The sequence below is a fragment of the Larimichthys crocea genome, chromosome XIX (assembly GCF_000972845.2).
Source record: "Larimichthys crocea isolate SSNF chromosome XIX, L_crocea_2.0, whole genome shotgun sequence".
NCBI lineage: Eukaryota > Metazoa > Chordata > Actinopteri > Sciaenidae > Larimichthys > Larimichthys crocea.
In genome coordinates, this window is record NC_040029.1 from 11,604,742 (window position 1) to 11,627,951 (window position 23,210).

Sequence of the window (23,210 nt, forward strand, 5' to 3'; positions counted from 1 at the left end):
TTTACAATGACATCAAAGTGAGAATGTTCTGAACCAAAATCAAAAAATGTTTAATTTTTTCCTGATAAATCAGGAGAGAATTCTTTCCATGAACAAACAGCTCCAGTGAACAAAATTCTCGTACTGGCTGTACCAGATTATCTAAACTTGTTTCTATTGGCTCTTAAACGTTGAACACACGGCTTACACTGACTCCCCCAATCCAAATACAAACAAGTCTGGATTTCAAAGTAAAGGTGACCACCTCGTCTCACACTGAAATCAATATCATCCCTGCTTTATTAACTCGTGTTTACACTCTATGCTATATTATTTCTCTCACCTGTCAGAGAGCTTCTTAGCGAAGCCGAAGTCCGTCAGGCGGATGTGTCCTTCACTGTCCAGCAGGATGTTCTCAGGCTTCAGGTCGCGTAGACGATTTCTTTGGGCGTGCCGGTACTCGATGGCGCACACGATCTCGGAGGTATAGAAGAGGCCGGTGAGGTTGCTGAAGCGGCCGGCTGCGTAGGTAGCTGAACAGCTCACCGCCCGGCACGTAGTCCATCAGCATGTGAGGAAGCGCTCGTCATGGTGGGTCCAAAACCTGAGAGAAAAACACACGGAGAAGGTTCAGTCTTAAGGACTTTTTAATAAATGCTGAATCAGAGAGTAGAAGTGTTGAACTACTGTGTGACGAGCTGTGGAATCAGATCAACCAGAAGCTGTATCAGCCTCCTTTATCCTCCAGTGTGGTTTGGAGCAGCGTGCAACAACTATTTCAGCTGGAAGGGCACTTCAGAGGAAAAAAACAAGGAGCACTGTCACTGATGAAGACAGAGGAGGCTCCAGCGTTTTCCATAAGTGCTGGCTGCTGGCCACAAAGACGATTACTGACTTTCTCACTGCCATTTATCCCACACTTCCCTTCGCTTCTTCCGTTTTCTCAAGCTGGAGTCAACCTTACCTTTACAATATTCAGATACATGCATGGTATGTGCTGCGTGTGTCACAAACATTGCAGGATAACAGCACATGCAATCCTCTTTTATTCTCAACACCCGGCATGGACTTAATTGAGCGATGTATTTTATTGACTGCCACCCTGGGTGATCTGATATAAGCCACTTGTTGAGCCACCCGACAGGACGGTGTTACAAACTGTTCCAGCACACCGCTGAACTGTGTATTAAAAATAACTGTTAGAAGAGCTGCAGATGAAAGGTTCAAGCAGTTATATGACAGTAATACATCACATAACAGTGTTAATGGGTTTGTGTCACGTACATATGATAGATTGTCTGCAAACACACAAGCGCAGGCTAAAAATCTCAAGTATGTTTTTCAGGAAAAAGGAGTCGACTCTCAAATCTCAATTTGTTGCCATTTAAGACATTTTGGTGAACAGCACATTGTAAAATGATACACTGGGCATGTGTGCACAGATTTTTCATGTTTCTGAATACTGCTACCTCCAACTGAGCTGTAGCAACACCTGAAATTAGTAAAAACTCTTACAAATATTCAAGCAGGATGGGTAATACCAAATGTTTACCACCAGGTGTCAGCCGCTCATGAGTAAAACCACAATGGAAGCCATGAATGAGAGTGGGGTTGCAAGTTTTCCACTTACGTCCCTGCCATGTTTTAAAACAGCTGGAACTCTAGTGGGCTTTTACACGAGACCCCGCGATAAACTGTGTATAAAGAAAACAACAACAAGCAGCTGACTTTGCTTTCTCGACGTGGGGAGATTATAAAAAGCATCTGTTGTGTCATAAATGATGTGTGTTGTCCATTCAACAATCAGTCTCATCGTCCATGTTGAGACCCTTTGATTGACTGCCTCACCTGGTACCACCGGTCATGACGTAACGTTGTTGTGAAGTTGTGATAGGCTACATGAACTGCGTATTGTGTTTTATTTTGAAAGGGGGTGGAAGTTTATTACGTTGATTCTGTGTTGGATTTCCTGTCTGGTGCGCAGTGCTCTTGTGAAATTTACGCGGTTTAGCAGCGCTCACGTAAAATAGAAATGCTACGGAATGCTCGCGCCGTGGCGCGGAGAGATGAGGTTTGTGTCAGTGCTCTCATTGACTAGACTGGCAGCGATCAGCTCCGGTGACGCGGCGCAGCCGTTATGCGGCGCGTACGCCCCTGGTGTGAGTGGGCCTTCATGCGGGAACCTTAACAAGGCGAACAGGAGCAGCTCAAAATTAAGCTTCATGTTCTGCTATGTTACTGACACCTGGCTAGGTAAGATACAGTTCTATTGAAAAGTTAAAATATTTATATTATTAGCAATTATAAGCCACCATGAGCAGAGAGATAGAGATTAATTCATCTTGCTCAGAGTGTTTCAAAGTTAGTCATGTCATTTTCTAAACTCATCTGACACGTTTCAGTCGCTTCAAAATGGCTGCTTGACTCCTCCCACTGGTGGGCGTGGTTTCATCACCTCCAGAGGACACGCCCCCACAGTCCTGGAGCTGAGAATTCATATTTACACGATTTTGACTTGTAATTTCATAAACATGGCGATATTTTCAATCATTTAAATTTGGCTGGATGGTTAATAACACTTTCTTCTTTGGTCTGACAAACTAACTATTTTTAAATTATATGGACTTTAACACTGATTCTACTGCAGCCACTGTTACATTGTTCAACACTACACAAGCTGGAGAAGGCATGTCGCCTTTCTCTGAACTCTAAAGTTGATTAAAGAGCTGTCAACCAATCACATGTCACAGGCTACGCCCCGTGGAGAACAGCTCTCCATATTGGGGAACATTTTTCAAAGTGAACATGTAACCCAGGATGTAAAAATGATAAAATGACAACTGGGATGAGAAACTGATGGTGAGAGCACCAACACAGCTAACAGCTAAGCACACATTCAAGATTTAGAGTTTCCTGTAGCTTTGATCACAGCCATGATCGTATCGGAAAGCTGTGAGCTCACTGTTTGTGAGATGAAAGTAAGAACGGCAACACGAGGGAGAAACTAAACTCCAAACTGCAGTCCTTCATGTTCAAAGCTGCACACAGTCAACACAGCCTTTTTGTTTGTTTCACTTCATCTAATTGTTTAATCTATTATATTTAATACAACATTCAGACTCCATCATTATGTAGACTCTCTCACAGTGCAGGAGTCCTTACCTATTAACTTAACATCACACCATACTGTGTTGTTTAACTGAAGGCTCAGGTCACCACGCACTTTGAAGCATCACACTGAAATGATCTCATTATATTTACCTTCATAAATACTGTTTATAAACACCAGGCTATTTATCTAATAACCTCTGTGCTGTATTCCCTCACACAGTTATGTTTGCATTGATAATACATCAGATTCTTACACACAGAGACTTTGGGAAAGGGTTACTTTAAACAGTAAGCTCTGGGGATACAGTATTTCATTCTATCAAATAAAGTCCAATGTGAGTGATCTGTGGAGAGCATCCTGCTGATTTCTGCTCCTGAAGTCCTCAAATGATATTGGATTTGTATCAGTGGGGAAATTTACTCTATTATGGAAATTCATATCAGAAGAGGTATCTGATTTATTTTACTATGTTTAATACCTACTGAGACAGTCGACAAAAAAGGTGAATATCTCATTAAAATGAAAAACATTTGCTTTAAAAGAGACAGTTTATTTTAGTAACAACGAGGGCAAGTAATTAAAAGAGCATCAGTCGAAGCTCTAACGTAAATATTACGTTATGAAATATTTGAAATTAAGTGATTTAAGCTTCCAATAAGAGGATTATTTATTTTTTAGGAAAAGGAAAGAAAAAAAAAGAAAGTGAGCATAGAAACTTCTTTGCAAAATTGATCATTAAAGCATCATGGTGTAACTTTTCAGAACAGATTTGAAATCATGTCGATACGTTTCCTGATGGACAGCAAACTGCTGCCAACTGTAGCTGCTGGTGACCTGGTGATCAGTGGGGAGATTTACTCTATTACTGAAGTTCCTATCAGAAGAGGTATCTGATTTATTTTATTATGTTTAATATCTACTGAGACAGTTGACAAAAAAGGTGTATATCTCATTAAAATGAAAAACATTTAGTTTAAAGGGACAGTTTAAGGAAACATTTTAGGAACAACAAGGGCAAGTAATTAAAAGAGAGTCAGTCGAAGATTTAACAGACAGAAATCTGAAAGAAAACATGGTATTTGTTTAATCTTCCATTAAAAGGATTATTTATTTTTTCAGAAAAAGGAAAAAAAGTGAGCATTAAAACTTCTGAGAAATAGCTTTTGACTCTTTCCACCATTAAAGCATTGTGTAAACTAACAGATGTTAAATCATGTTAATGCTACCCTGACTTCAGCTGAATGTCGTCTCTGTCTGGACTAGGGATGCAAATGATTAATCGACTTTAGATTAATTGTCGATCAAGAGATTGCTCGATCAAAATAATTTAATCACGATTAATCGCTAGAGGGCGCTAGCGCTCTACTGAAGTAACTTCAGAACAGAGCGAGAAGGAGAACATTACACGCCTCGCGAGACCGGGGTTGATAACAAAAATGAAGCGGGCGAAAAGAAGTGCGGTATGGGACCACTTCAACATAGTAAATGGAGGCAAAGAAGTTAAATGTTCGCTGTGCAATGCGGTGTTGAAGTATAACAGCTCCACCAGCTCACTGAGTTATCATTTGAACACCACGCATGCTGCTCTCCTGCATGGCGCCAGTTCACCTGCTCAACCTACAATCACAGCTACACTGGGAAGGCGAGTGTGTGATGAGAGAAGGGCGGAGGGCATTACAGAGAAGATTTGCAGCATGATCGAGAGAGATTTGATGCCAATCAACACAGTGGACGGTGCAGGATTTCAAGATCTCATTGCGTTCATAGAGCCAGGTTACAAAATCCCTTCGAGGCCATCAGTTACATCTCGCGTCGAAGCTCGCTTCGAAAAAAAGAAAAGTGAGCTAAAAACAAAGCTTGCTACTGCTACAGGGGTAGCCTTGACAACTGACTGTTGGACGGCGCTAACAACGGAAAGTTACATTACAGTTACGTGCCACTACTTTAATGCAAAATGGGAGCTGAAATCTGCAGTCCTGACAACGACGAGCATGTCCGACAGACACACCGCCGACAACTTAGCAGAAAAGCTTAATGACATTGTGGAGACGTGGGGACTTTCCGGTCGCGTTACGGCGTGTGTGCACGACAATGCTAGAAACATAGTCTTAGCAAACAATCCCACAAGAGTCAGCTGGAAATCAGTGGCGTGTTACGCACACACACTAAACCTCGCTGTCAATGATGGTTTTGCTGCCGCTGGGATCAGCAGAGCTATAGTGGCAGCAGGAAGGTTGGTAAAACATTTCCACCACAGCACAATCGCAACCAAAGCTCTGGAAGAAAAACAAGAGCAAATGTCACTCCCTCCGCATCGCCTCATTCAATCATGTAAAACTAGGTGGAATTCGGTCTGCGACATGTTTGACCGCCTAGTCGAACAGCGATGGGCTGTGTCAGCAGTGCTATCAGACCGTTCCGTGACAAAACTGGCAGATGCGAGGACGCTGGAGTTGAGAGACGACTACTGGCAGCTAATGGAAGATATTGCACCCGTGTTGGGAACTTTGAAGTGTGCAACAACGGTGATGTCTGCCGAGTCGGAGGTGTCAATCTCGAACACGTACCCCATCACGTTCAGTCTAATCAACAAGCACCTCGGCGCTTCAGACGAGGACAGCCACAAAGTCGCAGACTTCAAGGAAAAAGTGCGAGATTGTCTGGGCGAGCGCATGAAGGTAGGCTATACAGCCATTTAACGACCAATATCAATAATAATAATGATTACAAAATAATTACAAACAATAGGTCCTAATGTAATTGTCATTAAATTGTAGGCCTGTAGTTTTTAATAGGCTCAATTGTATGCATATTCTTTCTATTTTCAACAGATTAAGTCTGATGACCTCTACTTATCCACCCCTATGGTCGCAACTATGCTTGACCCTCGTCACAAACACCTGGGATTTCTACCTCCAGCTACCAGGAGGTCAGCTCATTCCACACTGCTTCAGATGGCTACAGCTGAACGCGACAGCGTCACAGCAACAGGTGCCGCCACCGCTGGAGATGACACTGTCCAGACAGCAGGGCCTCGGCGACATGGGGCTAAGCCTACATCTGCTATGAGTTTACTCCTGGGTGAAACCTATTCCGATGCCCGCAAAGGTGACGTGGAGAGTGAAGTGGATATGTACTTAAAGGACGCTCCTGCCCCTCTTGAGTCGAACCCCACATGCTGGTGGAAAGTGAATGAAGGGAGGTTTCCGACGCTGGCAACACTAGCAAAACGGTATTTGTGTACGCCAGGCACATCAGTCCCTTCTGAGCGTGTATTTTCAGCAGCTGGCCTCACTGTAAATAGGCTGCGCACACGCCTTACCCCTGAGCATGTTAACATGCTCATTTTCTTGAACAAAAATATATAGAACCTATGTCTAGGTCAAGTTGTGATATGAGCTGTATAGCCACATTTCAGATAGGAAAGGGTGATCTTGATCACTAGTTCATTTGATTGTTCTGGTGTGAGGCTTTGTAATGTTTTGTGTTGTGTTGAGGGACCCTGTGAACGTTTCATTCTGTTTTGCTGTAACGTTAAGGCAGAAAAATGTTGTGGATATATACAGTAATACTATACTGTAACAGTATAGAACCTAGGCCTAGGTCAAGTTGTGATATGAGCTGTATAGCCACATTTCAGATAGGAAAGGGTGATATTGATCACTTCTTTATTTGATTGTTTTGGTTTGAGACCCTGTGGGCCCCTAATAACAGGGAGTGGACCCTGTGAATGTTTCATTCTATTTTGCTGTAACCTTGAGGCAGAAAAATGTTGAGGATTGTTGAGCTAGTTTATAATTTATTTCTTATTTTTAATTAAAGAATGTGATGCCTTAAAAACATGTCTGCTTTCTTTTCCTAATGCATAATTACTTAAGGAATGTATAATATAATATACAATAATAAAATATAATTATAATGTAATGTAATAACTCTACTACTAAGCTGATATTTTTAAAGGTCCTATTGAAGCACTGAAACTCAGGTGAAAAACGCCGCTTATCAATTAATCGAAAGTCGATCGATAAGATTATCAACTAATGATTAATGAATTAATCGATAATTTGCATCCCTAGTCTGGACAGTAAAAACCGCTGCCAGATCTAGCTAATGTTAGCTGATGTTTGCTCAGTTTGTTAGCTAGGCTATCTGGTTTGTACTACAGACATTTTTGAGGCTTTCAGGGGAATGCTGAAGGGAGGAACTGGTGTCATGCCAGAACCGGAGCTAGCAATGTAACCGGGCTCAACGGCCTCTATGGACATAATGGCAGAGGAGAAGAGCACTTGCTCATGGTGGAATTGTTTGGTCTAGATATAATTATAAAGCGTACAGTCTAGACCTGCTCTGTATGGAAAGAGTTAGAAAGACAGACACCGAGCTGGGCTGACTGCTGTTGGACTAGTCAGTAATATTAGCTGCTGTTGGTGGCCTGGTTGATGTTTGGCTGTTGGCAAAGTTGTCGACTCGCTAGTTTTTGTAAGTTATGTAATCAAAACAAATACTCGAGTACAGCTGTCCATGTATACCACAGTGGGATTACACTGTTACTATAAGGCATCCATATTTGATCCGAAACAGTGTTGATCTGACAGTTCAGCACAGCAGCAGAGATCTGTATTTATAACTGGATCAATGTGTCAGAATGCACAAGCAGACATTGAACTTTAACCTCCTTCATTAGAAATCTTCATCGGACTCACAGTCGGATGAGGAAGGGGTGGTTGACCTCTGACAGCACCTCCTTCTCGTTGTGGACGTGCTGCTCCTGCTTCAGTCGGATCACGTCGGGGATCTTCATCTGCTTCAGGGCGAAGAAGGCCCTGCTCTTCTTGTCCTTGACCAGGAAGACTCGGCCAAAAGTCCCTGTGCCTGAGGAGGGGGAAGAGACATAGAAAGGGGGTGAGGACTAACCACCGTGACAGGAATCCACAGCACACAGAGGAACTACACCATGAGAAATAACTGCTTATCTAACACTCTGCGTGTATTGATTGTGTTTGGGCAACTACACTGATGTTCAAACCTGTCATTTATCATTGATGCATGCAAAAATATTCAGCCGTCAGTGTCAGCCAATATTCTGTGGACTCAATCAAAGGTCTTCAAATGAATTCATCTGAGAAGTGATCTCATCTACAGCTGCGGCTCGTTTTCATTTTCTGTTCATCTGCAGATTCAATTTCAACGCTACAGTCTACAAAAATATATCAGTTTACAAGATGATGTCTTCAAATCTGTGACCAACAGTCCAAAACCCAACACGGGACTTTCTAATGGGTAAGATGGACAATTGGAAGAGAATCAGTGTGACAGCTGCAGCATGTGGAGGCTTTCAGAGGATGTTGTAGAAGTTGAACCAGTCGTCTGTATTAAATCTCTTGATTAGGATGTCACTTGTTATGCCCACATTAGGTCTTCTTTAAAATCTGACAGTGTTTGACAGCTTGAATAGCTCAGCATTAAACTTTGAAGACAAAACAAAGTTCAGACAGGATTCAAACTGAAAAATCGATGCTCTGTCATAGCACGGCGTGTCTTTATTTATTCACATCTCGTGTTTCGTGGGCGAAGGACAGCGGGGCCCTGCAGAGGCTGCGAACGGTGACTCCTTCAGTCCTGGTGGCAGCAGACTGTGTTCAGGTTCTGCCTCTGGGTCCAGACTGAACTTCAGAGTGGTGACGGTGCAGAACCTGTAGTCAGCTTTTCATAAGGTTGGATTTACATATTACGAACAGTCACCTCCGGAGCCTGTCTGACAGATCACGTTGCATCCAGTCTAATGATTTGCATTACATTACTTTGCATTAGCTGTTGAATGAAATGTGTGGTAGCAGCACTCTGACCTGCTCTATATGGAAAGGGTCATGAGATCACTTTAATGTTACAGAAATAAAACTGAATTGAAATTGAATGTTTGTCTCCTTATACAGATATTCAAACTAGTGATGGAGCCATCATCTGTTTATTGTGATGATAATTTGCATGTTTGTTTGGAATCTGAACATATTTATGAGTCAAAGAAAACTTGTTTGTGTCCAAAAGTGAAATGACTCAAGAGTAAAAGTACACTCTGATGAGACCACATTTCAGAAGTTCAACCGTAAGCCCTAAAACTGCTCGGAAAATGGAACAGCTGACACCTTTAAGTTATCTCCATGACGACTGAATAAACTCCAAAACCTCCATCCAGGATGTTTCATCTAATACCGGCATAAAATATAACTGAACTGTGACCAATTGTGCCAAAATAGAGCCTGCTACGCCCGCACACACACACACACTGGTGTGACGAAATTCACAGAAAAAATGGAGCCCGACCAGTAGGAGATTTTTGAGACAGATACTGAGTGAAAAAGCCGTCTGGTTGGCAGCCAGTTCCAGTACTTCTTTTTTCCCCCAGTACTTTTTTCCTGTTTTTTCTACACTAATCTGCAGCTTGTTTGAGGGCGCTAGCGCTAGCATACCCTCGGTGGAAATTGACTTGTGGAGAAGAAGAAGACGAGGACGCAGAGCTGGATCTAAGTGCCAGGAGCAGAGAAGGCGATACAAACCATCTGTGTGGTCTGTTATCACTGGGAATGGAAGATCTCTCCCCGATAAGATGGAACAGCTCACAGCTACAGAGGGAGCATGGAGAGCGTCATGGCTGGGTTGGCTCGCTGTGGATTCACTGTTGACTTTGGATGTCTTTTAACTTGTGAGAGAGAGGACAGACGAGTGAAGGCTGATGTGTCTGTGGCCTGTGGGCATCTTCCTCTCGCCTCCTGCATGAGACTGTGGTGGGCTCGGGCAGCTCCTTCAGCAACAGACTGACACTCCCAACATGTAAGACGGAGCTCTACCACAGACTCATGCAGGATAACATACGCTGATAGCATGTCTGCTATAGGCCAATAAAAAAATTTGATTTTTCATATGTCAATATTGACGTCAGCCCCATGAATCTAGTGCGCGTCAGGCTCTGATTAAATGATGACAGGCTGTTATTATCTTAAGCATGCGTGTAAGAGCAGAGTCTGCCTGCAGGGCATCACACTTGACTGGTGGCTCGTCTGTGTGTGTGTGCACGAGGTGTGTTGTTGGTTACTCTGTTTGTGTACATGTCAGTGATATTCAGTGAAAGTTTCGTCTTTAATCACACATCATCTGTACACAATAACAACATTCCTGCTGCTCATTAGTCAGACACATCTGGTTTCTCTGTGTTGCCATGTAGAACAACATAACAGAATTCATGTTTCACTTTGACTTTTTTTTAAAAGAAGCACTGACTGTGAGGTTTGTTTGTCGAGCGACTGCCCTGATATTCTTTCAATAAATGCCAATAATCCATGTGAGAGAGAGTGGGCAGGATCAGGCTGGTTCAGGATGGATGAAGCAGTCCTCCAGAGGCAGGCTCACGACAGATTTCTGTGGCCTAATCTTGCCCCGAGCTGTGTGTTGTTGTTTTCTTCCTGAAGGCACTAAGAAGCGTTTCATGGCATTTCATTGGTGCAGAGCTGATGAGCAGTGAGGGAGACGATAAACGGCCGATGACAACGTGATAGAACAGCCGCTCTGAGTGAGACGTGGAGCTGCTGCAACCTCTTAATGAAATGCTGGCTGTCTGGTTCCAACAATGAACCTCTGTCTCAGCACTATTAGTGTTGGCATAGCAACAAAGACAACAGTTTCTACCGGGGTGAACGCTTCATTTCTCAACAATGTCAAACTTCTCAGGCATCAAAAGGAGTCTAACCAGTAAAGGTTAGACTAGGTCATCCTGTAAGAGCCTTTAATGAGAGATGAAATCCACAGTAAACCTGGACCAAACAGATCATGATGCTACAGGTGTTAGCTCGTGACTCTACAGGTGTTAGCTCGTGACGCTACAGGTGTTAGTTGTGACACTACAGGTTTTGGGCTCGTGACGCTACAGGTGTTAGCTCGTGACGCTACAGGTGTTAGCTCGTGAATCTACAGGTGTTAGCTCGTGACCCTACAGGTGTTAGCTCGTGACCCTACAGTGTGTTAGCTCGTGACTCTACAGGTGTTAGCTCGTGACTCTACAGGTGTTAGCTCGTGACTCTACAAGTGTTAGCTCGTGAATCTACAAGTGTTAGCTCGTGACGCTACAGTGTGTTAGCTCGTGATGCTACAGTGTGTTAGCTCGTGACGCTACAGTGTGTTAGCTCGTGACGCTACAAGTGTTAGCTCGTGACGCTACAGTGTGTTAGCTCGTGACTCTACAGGTGTTAGCTCGTGACTCTACAGGTGTTAGCTCGTGACGCTACAGGTGTTAGCTCGTGACTCTATAAGTGTTAGCTCGTGACGCTACAGGTGTTAGCTCATGACTCTACAAATGTTAGCTCGTGACGCTACAGGTGTTAGCTCGTGACTCTACATGTGTTAGCTCGTGACTCTACAGGTGTTAGCTCGTGACTCTACAGGTGTTAAGGTTAGGGTTAGAGATTTGAACCAGTTCAAAATAGAACCAGAGATACTGTCGGACTGTGAAGTCTGCCTAAAAGAATTCAGTGATCCACTGCATGAAACCAGCTGATGGTAGCATTAGCAAGCCCCCTTCCTGCACTACATGGAGCTCTATGGCTCTGCCATGTCTGCATAGGCCAGTTTTGCCCCCTCAAACCTTTGTCAGGCTGTCACTGTCTCGTCCTGGCCACAAAGCTGGTTTGGTCAGTTCTCCACACAACTTCAAACCTTACCAGAAGCCCTTCAGATGAGTGTTTTTCCCAGCAGACTTTGGTAACTTGCTCTTACTGTCAGTCATTGCATTCCGTGGACGATCAGTGCTCTCGCTTCTGAGCCAGAGCCGCCCCAATAACAATTACAGCAAAAGTTTGTGTTCAGGTTTATCTGACTGCTCGTATTATTTGGTGGAAAAGTAATCATGCAGTAACAAAGAAAATGAAGGACCTTGTTAGCATGTTGGCAGGTGAATCGTGAGCAAATCGAACATTCACACCGCTGACGCTAACTCGAGTGACATCTTCACACAGCTCCGTCTGCAGACACTAACAAACACTTTGATGTGTAAAATCAGACAGTCTCTACTAAATTAAATTAGACACCGCATGATAGAAATTAGGATAGCGGTGCTTGCTGTCAGAGAGAATTGGTTGTGTTTCACTTGGTGTGTTCACATGTAAAGTGACAAAAAGAGTTCACTGTCACACCGCTACACACCAAGCCAATGCCTGGCCCTCTATTCTGATGACACAGAGGTGTGTATATAGGGGTTGGGGGCAGGCTCTGTTAAACGATCCGACAATCACTGCGTTTGAAGCCTTTAGATTGGCCAGAATCGAGGGTGGCAGAATGATTTCACCCAATCGAGTTCAAATTGAAAATAATGGCCTGAAACTGGAGCTCCACAACGAGAAAACAGGAGAAGAAGAAGCAGCCAGTGGCTCTGATGATGAGAGGTATCTAACCCCGCTGCCTCTCTGCATAACAATGTGCTGAAGTGGTGTAAGATTTCAACTTGTTCAACAACTCCATCGCTGCACAAGGCCTGCATTGTGTGTGTCTGAAAACATCCATGAAGGAGGACGGGAGAACAAGATAAGGTGTTCTCTGTGCACACTTAGCCATGTTAGAAATCACAGGGCAGCTTCTTTGGTGTGTTCTGAGCTGGCACTGATATCAGGGACAAAGCGGCGACACTGGCTGGCTGATTTCACGGAGTAATGTATTGTAATGTATATTTACCCGTGTGGAAAGTGGGTCACCCGTGACTCCTCTTCCACCTGCTCGCTTCCTAGGGGCTTAGAGAAACAAATGGACCTCACGCAACTCTTCCCGTCGTACTGGCAGGATGCGACTTTTATGAGGCTTCACGCCATCAACCAATCCTAAATATCACGTTGTGGATGGAGAATTTATTTGCGGTTGCCGTCGCCTTCCTGGGTCATACAGGTGACCACAGCATGTGACGGCGCAAGAGAGTTGCCTCATGATTTCAATGACAATTAAACAACAGCAGGCAGATAAAGAGCTTCGGCTGATTTGTTTTAGGCAGCAAATCCCTCTCATCAGACAAAATGGCTTGGCAAATTGGATTTTTATGCCGGGCCCATAAGCTCGGAGCTTCCTCCCAACAGTACAGGATGAATGTCGTTCCTGCTGCACACCTCCCTGACAGACATTAAGCTCAGGCTTCATTGGCTGCATGTCGCTTAATGCATATTATCAAGCTGGATGTTGCCCATAAAGCACAGCGGCATGACGTCATAAATCAGGACGCATGTTACATCTGCCCGAGAAATCAAACTATTAGCATTAATGAAAAAGGGCTGAGGGATGCAGTGTCATCACTTCCATCACCATCTGGCCTTTTATGATCAGTCTGCACCACGGTTACTCTGTCGACTGTAAAACAGCTGATGTGGGCGAGTAAAGACTCCATAGATTCTTTGTTTTTATTATCTTTTGTTTTACTTTGAAAACTCAGAGTCACATGCGAGTCACTCTGCCACATTTTTGCTCTCCACAGGAGCAGGAAGATTTCACTCAGCTGTGCAAAAAAAGGCTTGAATTAAATATGTGACTCATCGTTTTATATCAGTTTATATCTCCTCTCAGATCTGCTGACCAGTCACTGCTCAGACACACACTTTCTTAATATTCAAGGTCTTTTAAAGCTCCTCCAGGCCCAATTTACTCAAATTCAAGTACCAAACACAGCATTAAGATTATCACTGATCACATATTTGTAGAATGACAGGGCAGCTTCACAGTTGCTAGCCCCGCCTGTTGACTATAATATAAAGTAAAAAACTTTTTTTCTCCACTTTCTATTCTTGCACAAAATCTAGAAATTCAAGCAAAAACTGAGTTTTTTGTCTCAGACTCACAAACTTCTAAGGATCTCGACTGGTGTACATTTCTCACTGCCAGTTAAACCTCATGTAAAGGCCAGCTGTCTCTTTGAGTCATCATAAAAAAACACAACTGTCACACTCTGTTTTATTATGAACGACTTCTCTGTGCAGCTCTTTATATTTGTTTTATTGATCGTCTTGTCTTTATTTAGAAATTGCTTGGTCGTCAACATGCCGCTGCTGAATCAGCACATATTGTGACAGATATCAAAATAAGGGACAAAAAGCATCAGCTGGTTGAAGGCCTCATTAGAAGTGTCAGTCGGGCTGCTGTCCAGAGATCCAGAGAGTAAGATAATAATGAAAATATTACAAAAGTGTACATTTGTATTTGATGGGATATTTTACATATAGTGAATATGAATGAATGAATCTTCTTCTTACACAGAATAGCAGCAGTTACTCCAAGTTTTCACCCCACAGTCAAACTTTATTTGCCTCACACTGTCCTTATTTTGTTAAAAAGTGGCCAAAGGCCAAAAATTGTTTGCCAATTTCTCAAAATGCCAACCTGGCACCAGTTACTGTCAGTCCCTGCTAGACTGGAGCACAGTAACTCCTCAAAACAGCCCAATAAACATGCACACAGTGGATACAGAACTTATAAAGATACTGTCCACGTCCAATAGTCAGGACAGAGCAACTCAAAGCACAAACAGAGATCACATCAACATTTTGGAGCAAAGGATCCCTCAAACAGGATGAACTCATATCTGTGCACACAAACACTTCAAGAATGAAGCTCCACGGGGCGGTCGGCAGCGTAGTGGGCCAAGCGGCCGCCCCGTGTGTGGAGGCTATAGTCCTCGCTGCAGTCGGCCCCGGTTCGAATCCCGCATCGGACGGCCATTTACTGCGCGTCACTCCCCCCCTCTCTGCTTCCTGTCTATCTTCAGCTGTCCTATCATTAAAGGCATAAAAAGCCCCAAAAAAATAATCTTGAAAAAAAAAAGAACAAAGCTCCACTGGTGGAAGGAGCTCACACAGAGTGGCCACCACCACAAATACAATGACTAATCATCTGTTGCTTCCTGTGTCAGGTATTCACATTTCTTCAGGACGAAGAGGGGTTGACCCTTTTAAAGGGCAGCACTTTAGAAGATGCATTCTGTTTGTGAGTTCAAAGATCAGACCGTTGTCTTTGTTTCCACGCTGAAACTAGAGATCTAACTGCAGCGTCACACTCCTCTCACTTTCTTCTCACCTTTCCTGGCTGCATCACTTTGTACTGCCGTTTGGTGATCATTTGACTCGAATCAGATGTGACTGTACATGTTTAGACCCTATCTAATGTCTTTAATATATTTAATGTATTGATGGTCAATGATGCAGCGACTACATGATCCTGTAAGTCATCTAAAGCTGATTAAAGAGGAGCCTTTGGCATCAACATGGAGACAGCAGCGGCTAAATCTCCTCACCTTTAGTCCCTCGTGAAGGTCAAAAACACTGGATACTACACTTCCCATAATGCAACCTGATAGCTAGCTTTCAGTAGACGCAGCCTGTCTGATAACTGAGTCTGATAAAAGGTTTTCTAGTCTTCCCTCTGATGTCCTCCGGCTGCTCCGCCTCAGCTCTCTGTGATTTACAGAGTTTATGATGGACAGTGAAGTAAACTGCTGACAACTGTAGCTGCTGTTAGCTCATGTTAGTCAGTTTGTGCAGACTGTGAGCTCAGAGCACCGGGGGGAGTGTTAGTATTCCATCGGGCTGGGGATGTTTTCAGGCCCGGGGCATGGGCGAATGCTGACAGAACCGGCTCCGGCAATGTACCCGGGCTCAACAACCTCTACGGGCATAATGGCAGAGGAGAAGAGACTGAAGAATACAAAAGTTTCGGATGTTTTACTCATAGTTGTGCTGCTGTTTTCTGGACAGATTTTCATTCTCTTAATAAAGGATCCTCCCTCAATGAGTTCTTAAGTAATGCAATGATGTGGGCGTGACTCAAACTTTGGACAAGTCAAACTACAATTACTAACTCCCTGGAGGACAGGATGTTGCCCAACCCTGGTGCGTCAGGTTCTGTGAATACTGCCTGACTAACTGGCCAGTGCACACACACCTCTGACTTCTAACATGGCTTTAGGCCGTCTGGAGCAGTTGACGGTTAACTGAGTTCTCAAGTTTGGAGAACATGAACTGGCCCGCTGCTGCTGGCTCAGGTTAGTGCTGTTTGGAGTCCAGTGAGTTGCTGACTGACGAACTACGCACTCTGCATTATGATGAAAACGAGGGAGACACAGAACATATACAAAACTATGCCTGATGGGTAATTATGTGGTTTGGATACACACTATGTTAAGGTTTGAATTGTCCATACTTTACACCACACCCACGGCACACTGGCTCCTTTTAGCTCTTTAAAAATGAAATGTCAGATGCGTCTCCACAGTATTTGAAACACATAAAGAGGATGTGCAAAGATATGTGACGGCCGCTGTTTACACAAATCTAGAAAAAGATAAAGCATGAAGTGGGTCAGCGTAGAGTCTTCCTACTGAAGCAGAGCTGCTTGATACGATGAGAAATCTTTATCAGCTGTCACATTTATCTCATTATCACCAAACGTACAAACCATACCAAAACATCGCTGTCTGAAAGTCATGTCTGTCTGTCCTAGTTTAGGATTCTGAACTCTTAGAGCGGACTGGTTGGTTGAACAACTAGTTGTTGAGGTTGTTGGGAATGGTTTTCTGAGGTAACGGTGTGCTAATCATCCGTCTAAGACAGACTGGGAAATAAAACACCTCCAGCAGGATAATGTGATCATAGCTTTGCCTATCAGAGGCCGATCAGCGCTTCCAAAGTAATAAGGTCATGGGTTTTGTTAAAGGAGGTGGGACGCGACCTTATCTACCTGAAAGCAAACACAGGGCCCAGTCAGAGCCGTTACGAGTCCCACATCAACAGGCCTGGGTTTAAGTTTCAGCGTCATGTGAAGTCCAAACGTCACAACAGTTCATACTAAATATCTGTAGAACAAAATTTGCTTTCTCACCAATTATGGCACAGATTCATCAAGGTGCTGGAACATGACATGGCACCTCACTGAAACTTTATTGAGCCCATGCTTACTGTGCTTCAGTTTCCTGTTCCCAGTGGTCTTCAAAGATGCTCTTCTGCGTAAGTCATTACTTGAGTTACGGTTTCCATCAGCGTGGCCTTTCTCTGACCTCCTGCATCGACATTATCGCCCGGAGAACTGCTTATTTTCTAGTTTTTTGGACCATTTGTCTGTCATGGTTGTGCGTGGAAAAACATTTAAACCATTTAATGTCTTAACACGAGCAGCAGTACACACAGTGCTCGGAAATGTATCAATTTGAATGAAGATACATCTGATCAAAGAATATGTCAACAAGAGAAAGAATCTGACCAAGCCTTCCATACTTAAATTACATGATCAGTCTATTATTTTAATAACGTTCGCTGGTTCCAGCTGCTGATATTTCGTTCCTTTTGGGTTTCGGCTGTTGAAATGTGTTGACACCACCTTGGACTTTGGGAAACCGCGTCGTTTCTCGCTGTTTTATGATGTTTTATGGATCAAATTAACAGTTTAAATCAGGGGAAATACTTTTTGACACTGAAGGAAACGTGAAAGTGTGAATATTTGTTTGTGTTTTATGAATCTCTTGGAGAACACAAGCCAATCTAAGGTCAACTTAATGAACTTTATCATCAGTTAGTTATCATCCTGCTGCTGGACAGTTGTTGACACCTTCAATACCCAACCATACTGTACTATTATGATGAAATGCATAATCCATTTGACTTTCCCTGCCTGTGTAGAGTTTGGAAACTCACCGACCGTGGCGATGGTCTCCAGGTCCTCCAGGCAGTACACCCGGCTGTTCGGCGCTGCCTCCCCGGCTGAGCTGCTGCCGGCGTTGCTCTTACTTTCTTTCAGGGAGTTGCTCTCACTGTTGACTCCGACCTTTGCTTTGGAGGAGGCCATTATTGTTAGTTTTAGGGGGTGGAAAAAGCGGACTATTTGGGTTTAGGAATATCCAGCGGGACGCAGACAGAGTTCGTATGAGACATTTCTGGACGTGTCGTCACTTCATCTTCTTTGTCTTAGCTCCGGCGGTGCGGCTCGTTGTCGGACACTGACGCCTCCCTCATTTGAGGTAGGAAAGTGAGCGGTAAAAGTAGGTGTTAACGAGTTCGGTTAATTAGCGCGGACAAAATAAAGGGGGGAGGTGAAGAAGACACCGGCGTGAGGGAGACAAAGAAGCCGGTGACAGGTGCACTGCGCCGGCACGGAGCGTTAGCGACGTCGGTTAGCGGCTAGTGAGCTAATGGGAAGAGCCGAGCGAGGAGCGGCGGGAATGACTGTCTGTTGGTCCGGAACAAAAAGAGGCTTTAAAAACTCACTGACTCCAGGAGTCCTGCGCCGTCTGTGCCTCAACTTTACTCCTTTTCTTCATTGTTTACTCAGCGACAACAACAGACCTCACCCAGCACCGTCCACATCCACCAGGAAGAGCTTCGGCATCGGCGTCCAAATAACATCCGGCTCGGACTTTCAAAATAAAATAACACTAACCAACACGGCGACGTTTTATCGAGTAACGCAAAGCCACCGAGAGAGCGTCACTGTTTTCCGTTTGAGTAAATGTATTTGTATGTATGTATAAGCATATTAAATACTAATAAGTTGCTTTTTTCTTTTAATTACAAATAAATGTTATGTTAAACTGTTCAACTTCCTGTGTTTCCTATCTGACTGCGTGTGCCTTGACGCAGATTGGAAGAGCAGGGCTGCGTGTTGACAAAATGCGGCCAATGACATCGAAGCCTTCGCCGGGACACGAACCAATAATGTCCGAGGATGGGTGTGGTCATAGAGACAGGTATGCAGAAGTCATCCGCCCACGGGTAGGAAAATATGAGCAAGATCATGGAAAGGTACAGTTAGTAAAGCAAATAAGTGGAATCATGTTCAATGTACTTACCATTAAACTGACACAAAATGTTGTATACATAGCCGATGTATAGAGTCTATAGACAATGATCTTCCATACATTCTTTGACTTTTCACCGAGTCCTCATCAATGTTTCAGCAACTTCTCTTGAAACCTATAAACTTTTGTGAACACATTAACACACCAATATGTTAGCCCAAATTGGTAACCCAACATAGGCCATATGACTTCTCAACAAAATATCCTCTTGCACAATCAAACGGGCAGACAGATCACATTCAAGCTTCCCAGAGGACAAACCTTCATGAGTTTTCTTCTAGTGTCACCCTCAGTCATAAATGTCAGAATAAAGATATTTCATAAACAAATCCATCACAGACTGCATTTGCCAAACATATCGATGCTCCTAGAACACACCTAACCTGGAGTTGTTCTGCACCACCATACGTAGAAAATATACGGTGCTACACCGTGATAGCGCCTTCAACATTTCAGATTTAAGCCAATGTTGGATATAAATGGATATTTGAATTACATAGGACGAGCAGTAGGGGAAAGTGTGTTTGACAGTGAAGACCAGCAGATTCCCCCTGGGATTATTAAAGTATTTCTGATTCTGATTCTGATTCTGATAAACAATGACTTTTAAGGATGCAGGAATCTTCCCCAGGGACTAGGAACCTTTGGAGGAACTCTACAGTGTGTAGACCAGGGTCTAATTTTACCCCACAAAAATGTCCCTGCTCAGGGGGGAGTACTAGCGACAGTTAATATAAGAGACGTCTCACTGAAGAGTCACATGGGTTTAGTCCCTGTTGCCCCCAGAAGAAGACCAGCAGAAGGTCCTGAGTATGTTGACTCTAATTAGAGAAGTGAGCACAATTTATGAGCGATTCTTTCTCCTCAGAATCACTGAAATGAATACTGGACATTTTTCATAAGCCACATGTCTTCGGATACTAAAATGACATATCTCAGATAAATCAGGAGAAAATGAACTTTGTTCGAGACCTGCCTCTGTCTCAGCAGCAACACAGATATCTCTTCTCTCTGTAGGTGTTGAATCGTTGGTCTATTTCAACCAAACACAATCTATAACAACTGAATTTAAACTTAAATACATTTCTGAACCATCCCTGGTACAACACAATATGCTTTCATCATCTACACAACACACATCCAAAAGCAATTTGGAGACTGTGGGGAAGGTGACCATGCCCACTTAGGAGACAGAAAGTGCATACCATTTCATATCATTGGCACAGTTGGAATGTATTATCCTCAAAAGTTCAGGGACTTTAGGGGTTGGGCTTGAAATGCTGAACATTTCTGGTCGGTCGAGTTCGTTTTATTTGAGCCACCATTTTTCAAAATCTGCAGCTACAAAGAGTTTTTTGTTGGTTTGTTTATGCTTGGACAGAAGAAGGCATATGACAGATAGACCGACGATAAAGCTGTTGCACAATAGCGTGCAAGCATGACGTGTAAAAACACTTTCATATGGATCTTCATGGGTGTTTAGACTGTAGTGGAAAAGCAAACAACAACGGTTCTATAGGAACCTTTTCGTTCCTAGTTCCCTAAAATCTTCAGGTACTTTGGGTGGAGGACTTAGACTTGACGTGGGGCTTCTTGGGTCATTATTCACTCTCCTTTATGTCTGGTTTGATCTCCACTGACTTGTGAGAAAAATATCTTCTCTAGCTGATATTTGCGCTACTATGTCACCAGCTGGCATTTACCTGGGGCTGCACTGTGGGTTTATCAGATCAGAATTCTTGCTGCTCAAAAAGAGGATGATGAACTGAAACAGTGATGTTTGCTGCTCTACAACATTCTATAGAGTCAAGGTAGGCTGATTTCAACTCAGGATTGCTTTTCAAATACACAATGAGTGCAAGTCTCCTTTAAATAGCCTATGGCAGTGGAGGCTATACTTGGACGGGGTTAAAGTGGTCAGGGGGCAATGGAGGAAACTCAAGACCCAAGTGCCGCTAACACAGACTTAAAATACTTCATACTGAGTCAGCTGGCCTCAGTGTTCAGTTCACATCTTATAGTCAGGCTTGGCAGCAGGGAACTCAGGTCCTGTTGGATGCTGTGACTACTCAGGACTTATTCATTTACATATGACTGGAGGTGTAGAAGCTCTGCTTCCTTTGAAGTCCTGTCTGTCCCACAAATCTGTATTTTACACTGACATAACTCTCCTTCAGTGCGGGCATTAGCTTCCTTTGGACTAAATAAATCAGCACGATTCTTCATATCAGAGCAATGGTATAATATAGAACGTGTAACACGAGCACATTCATTTTAATCAAAGATAAATCAGATTTCACATTCAGTTATTCCATAGTTTTAAAGTTTTGTGACCACATTAGCAATGCAAAGCAGAGCAATCGTGATTAGTATTCATGCCACGGCCTGTTTTTTCCTTTTTTTTTTCAGACTGTCTGTGGCATGAATGGAATAGAGATGCGTTTGATTTAGACAGAGGTGGCCTAACATTTGCACTTGCGTCCTCAAGCTGTGAAACTATTTGGCACTCCACTATGATACCGCTGCAGCTCCTCTGAAGCTGTCCGTCAAACACAGAGAGGGTTTCAGGAGGATCTCAGGCTGAAGATAAGGGCTCTGTAGAGCCGATGTGCTTGAAAGAGTTATCTTGATGAGCAAGACTTTAAGTAATTATGTTAACAAAGTATGTCTTTAGTGATATCAGCTAATGATCTGCTATCATGGGCTAAGTTTATTAAAATGACTTCAGTGATCAGGAGGAAAGAAGGAATTTTGACATTTAAGTGTGGCACTTTATTCATGAGGGAGCCTCTTCAAATTGAACACCTTTTGAAATATCAAATACCAACTTTTATTTTATTTATTTTTTGAATTGGCCTTTGAAAAAGACCAAAAGGTGTAATATCTCTTTTCAAAATGTATTTTCTTCACCTAGTGCTGCTTCCCTCTGATCTTCTCCTGGTCTCAATCTATCTAAGCACCTAAAACACTCTTTGAACTTAACAGCTTACGAAACTGAAGAAAAGACAATGCAGCACAATCGTAGGGGTGGGAGATAGAGAGAATCTATCACAGTTTATGTAATGTTATTGTTATATTGATATTATATCTACAAAAAAGCTAAAATTGGCCATGTACAACAAATCTGTAGCTCTGCCTTTTCGCCTCCCAGCTATTCTAAAAATCGTCAAAGATGTGGATCATCGACCTTAACACCGGGGCTTATGGAGACTTATCCACTTCTGGAACCAGCCTCAAGTGGACGTTTAAGGAACTGCAGTTTTTGGTACTTCTGCACTGCACTCCACTTCACAAACACAGAGGTTGCCACTCGGCTGATGCACGTTCCAGAGATCGCTTTCTTGACAGTTTCCATTATCTGTATATGAACACATATCACACAAATTCCTGTGGCTGATCCCCAGTGAAGCGAACCAGAGTCTGATTAGAACTGGACGTAGACCCTCCCTTTCAGCAGAGCTTGTTTGAAAGAACAAAACCAAATGGGCAAATTCACCAGAGCTCAAGTGTGACAGCAAAACAGACCAACACGCAGGACTGTGTGATAGTAGCTATGTGATTTAGCATGAAATCTAAAGATAAACTGATGACCGATGATTGATTTTTATGACTGTGTCATGCATGAGCGATATGCCCACCTCAAACAGGCATACAAGACACCATTATTAAGGGTAAGAGGGAAAGAGACCAGAAACTAGAGTAGTAAAATGAATAACAAATAAAGCATAGGCAGCCAATTTATAAGCATTGAAATTGGACTACCATTAAATCCATCTGCTGATGATGAACTGTTAAGGTAGACAAGTAGTGAAAAGCAGTTCATACAAGGTGTGTTGTATATTTTCATGGAGCCAGTCAGCTGAGAAAAAAAGACCCATGTGTAAATTTGTTCTCTCACTTTGCAAATCTGTTTTATAAATGCATGCATGGATTCTAAATCCATGCACACTTTACAAATCTGTGCTCACAGAATTGGACAGCATGGTTTATAACAGGTTTGTAAATTTAGAACACAGATTCACACATGGCTCTTTGTTTTCTGAGCTGACCCCACGGACCAAACACGAACTATCCCTTGTGATATCACAATATGCCAGTCAAAGAAATATACAATCCACTCCACGGGGCGACGGGACTCCAACGGCGCATATATCAAACGTGGACTTAAACACACGCTTTAACAACACTATGCACTGTTCAGTTCGTGACCCTCTGGACTCTCCTCTTCCTACCTCTCCATACCGGTGACTTGCACCTATC

At 43.2% G+C, this 23,210-nt stretch overlaps 2 protein-coding genes across 4 annotated transcripts in view; one reads left to right on the forward strand and one right to left on the reverse strand.

Annotated features, from left to right (window-relative positions):
• The window catches only part of prkx (protein kinase X-linked), a 41,842-nt gene extending 23,333 nt beyond the window's left edge, over window positions 1–18,509 (reverse strand). The window contains exons 1-2 of the mRNA XM_019264946.2: window positions 17,791–18,509; window positions 7,795–7,963 (exon numbers count right to left, since the gene is read on the reverse strand). Coding sequence (XP_019120491.1) covers window positions 7,795–7,963; window positions 17,791–17,941 — 320 coding nt within the window. The 5' untranslated portion in view covers window positions 17,942–18,509. The remainder of the gene's footprint in view (window positions 1–7,794; window positions 7,964–17,790) is intronic.
• LOC109138681 (zinc finger BED domain-containing protein 1) lies at window positions 3,749–6,891 on the forward strand. 3 transcript variants are annotated; one of them, XM_019259681.2, is made up of 3 exons: window positions 3,749–5,769; window positions 5,923–6,472; window positions 6,695–6,891. In XM_019259681.2, the coding sequence occupies exons 1-2, from the start codon at window positions 4,528–4,530 to the stop codon at window positions 6,457–6,459; spliced, it is 1,779 nt and encodes a 592-aa protein (XP_019115226.1). In that variant the 5' UTR covers window positions 3,749–4,527; the 3' UTR covers window positions 6,460–6,472; window positions 6,695–6,891. The 3 variants fall into 3 exon arrangements, with proteins under 3 accessions (XP_019115226.1, XP_019115228.1, XP_019115225.1); XM_019259683.2 differs by having other exon boundaries at window positions 3,751–4,601; window positions 4,734–5,769; window positions 5,923–6,891; XM_019259680.2 differs by having other exon boundaries at window positions 3,751–5,769; window positions 5,923–6,891.
• Window positions 18,510–23,210: the final 4,701 nt, after the last annotated feature.

Bases quoted from the DNA above. Each gene is read 5' to 3' on its own strand.
- LOC109138681 (XM_019259681.2), top strand. From the start codon at position 4,528: ATGAAGCGGGCGAAAAGAAGTGCGGTATGGGACCACTTCAACATAGTA. The intron at 5,770-5,922 runs GTAGGCTATACA...TATTTTCAACAG, and splicing joins GTCTGGGCGAGCGCATGAAG to ATTAAGTCTGATGACCTCTA.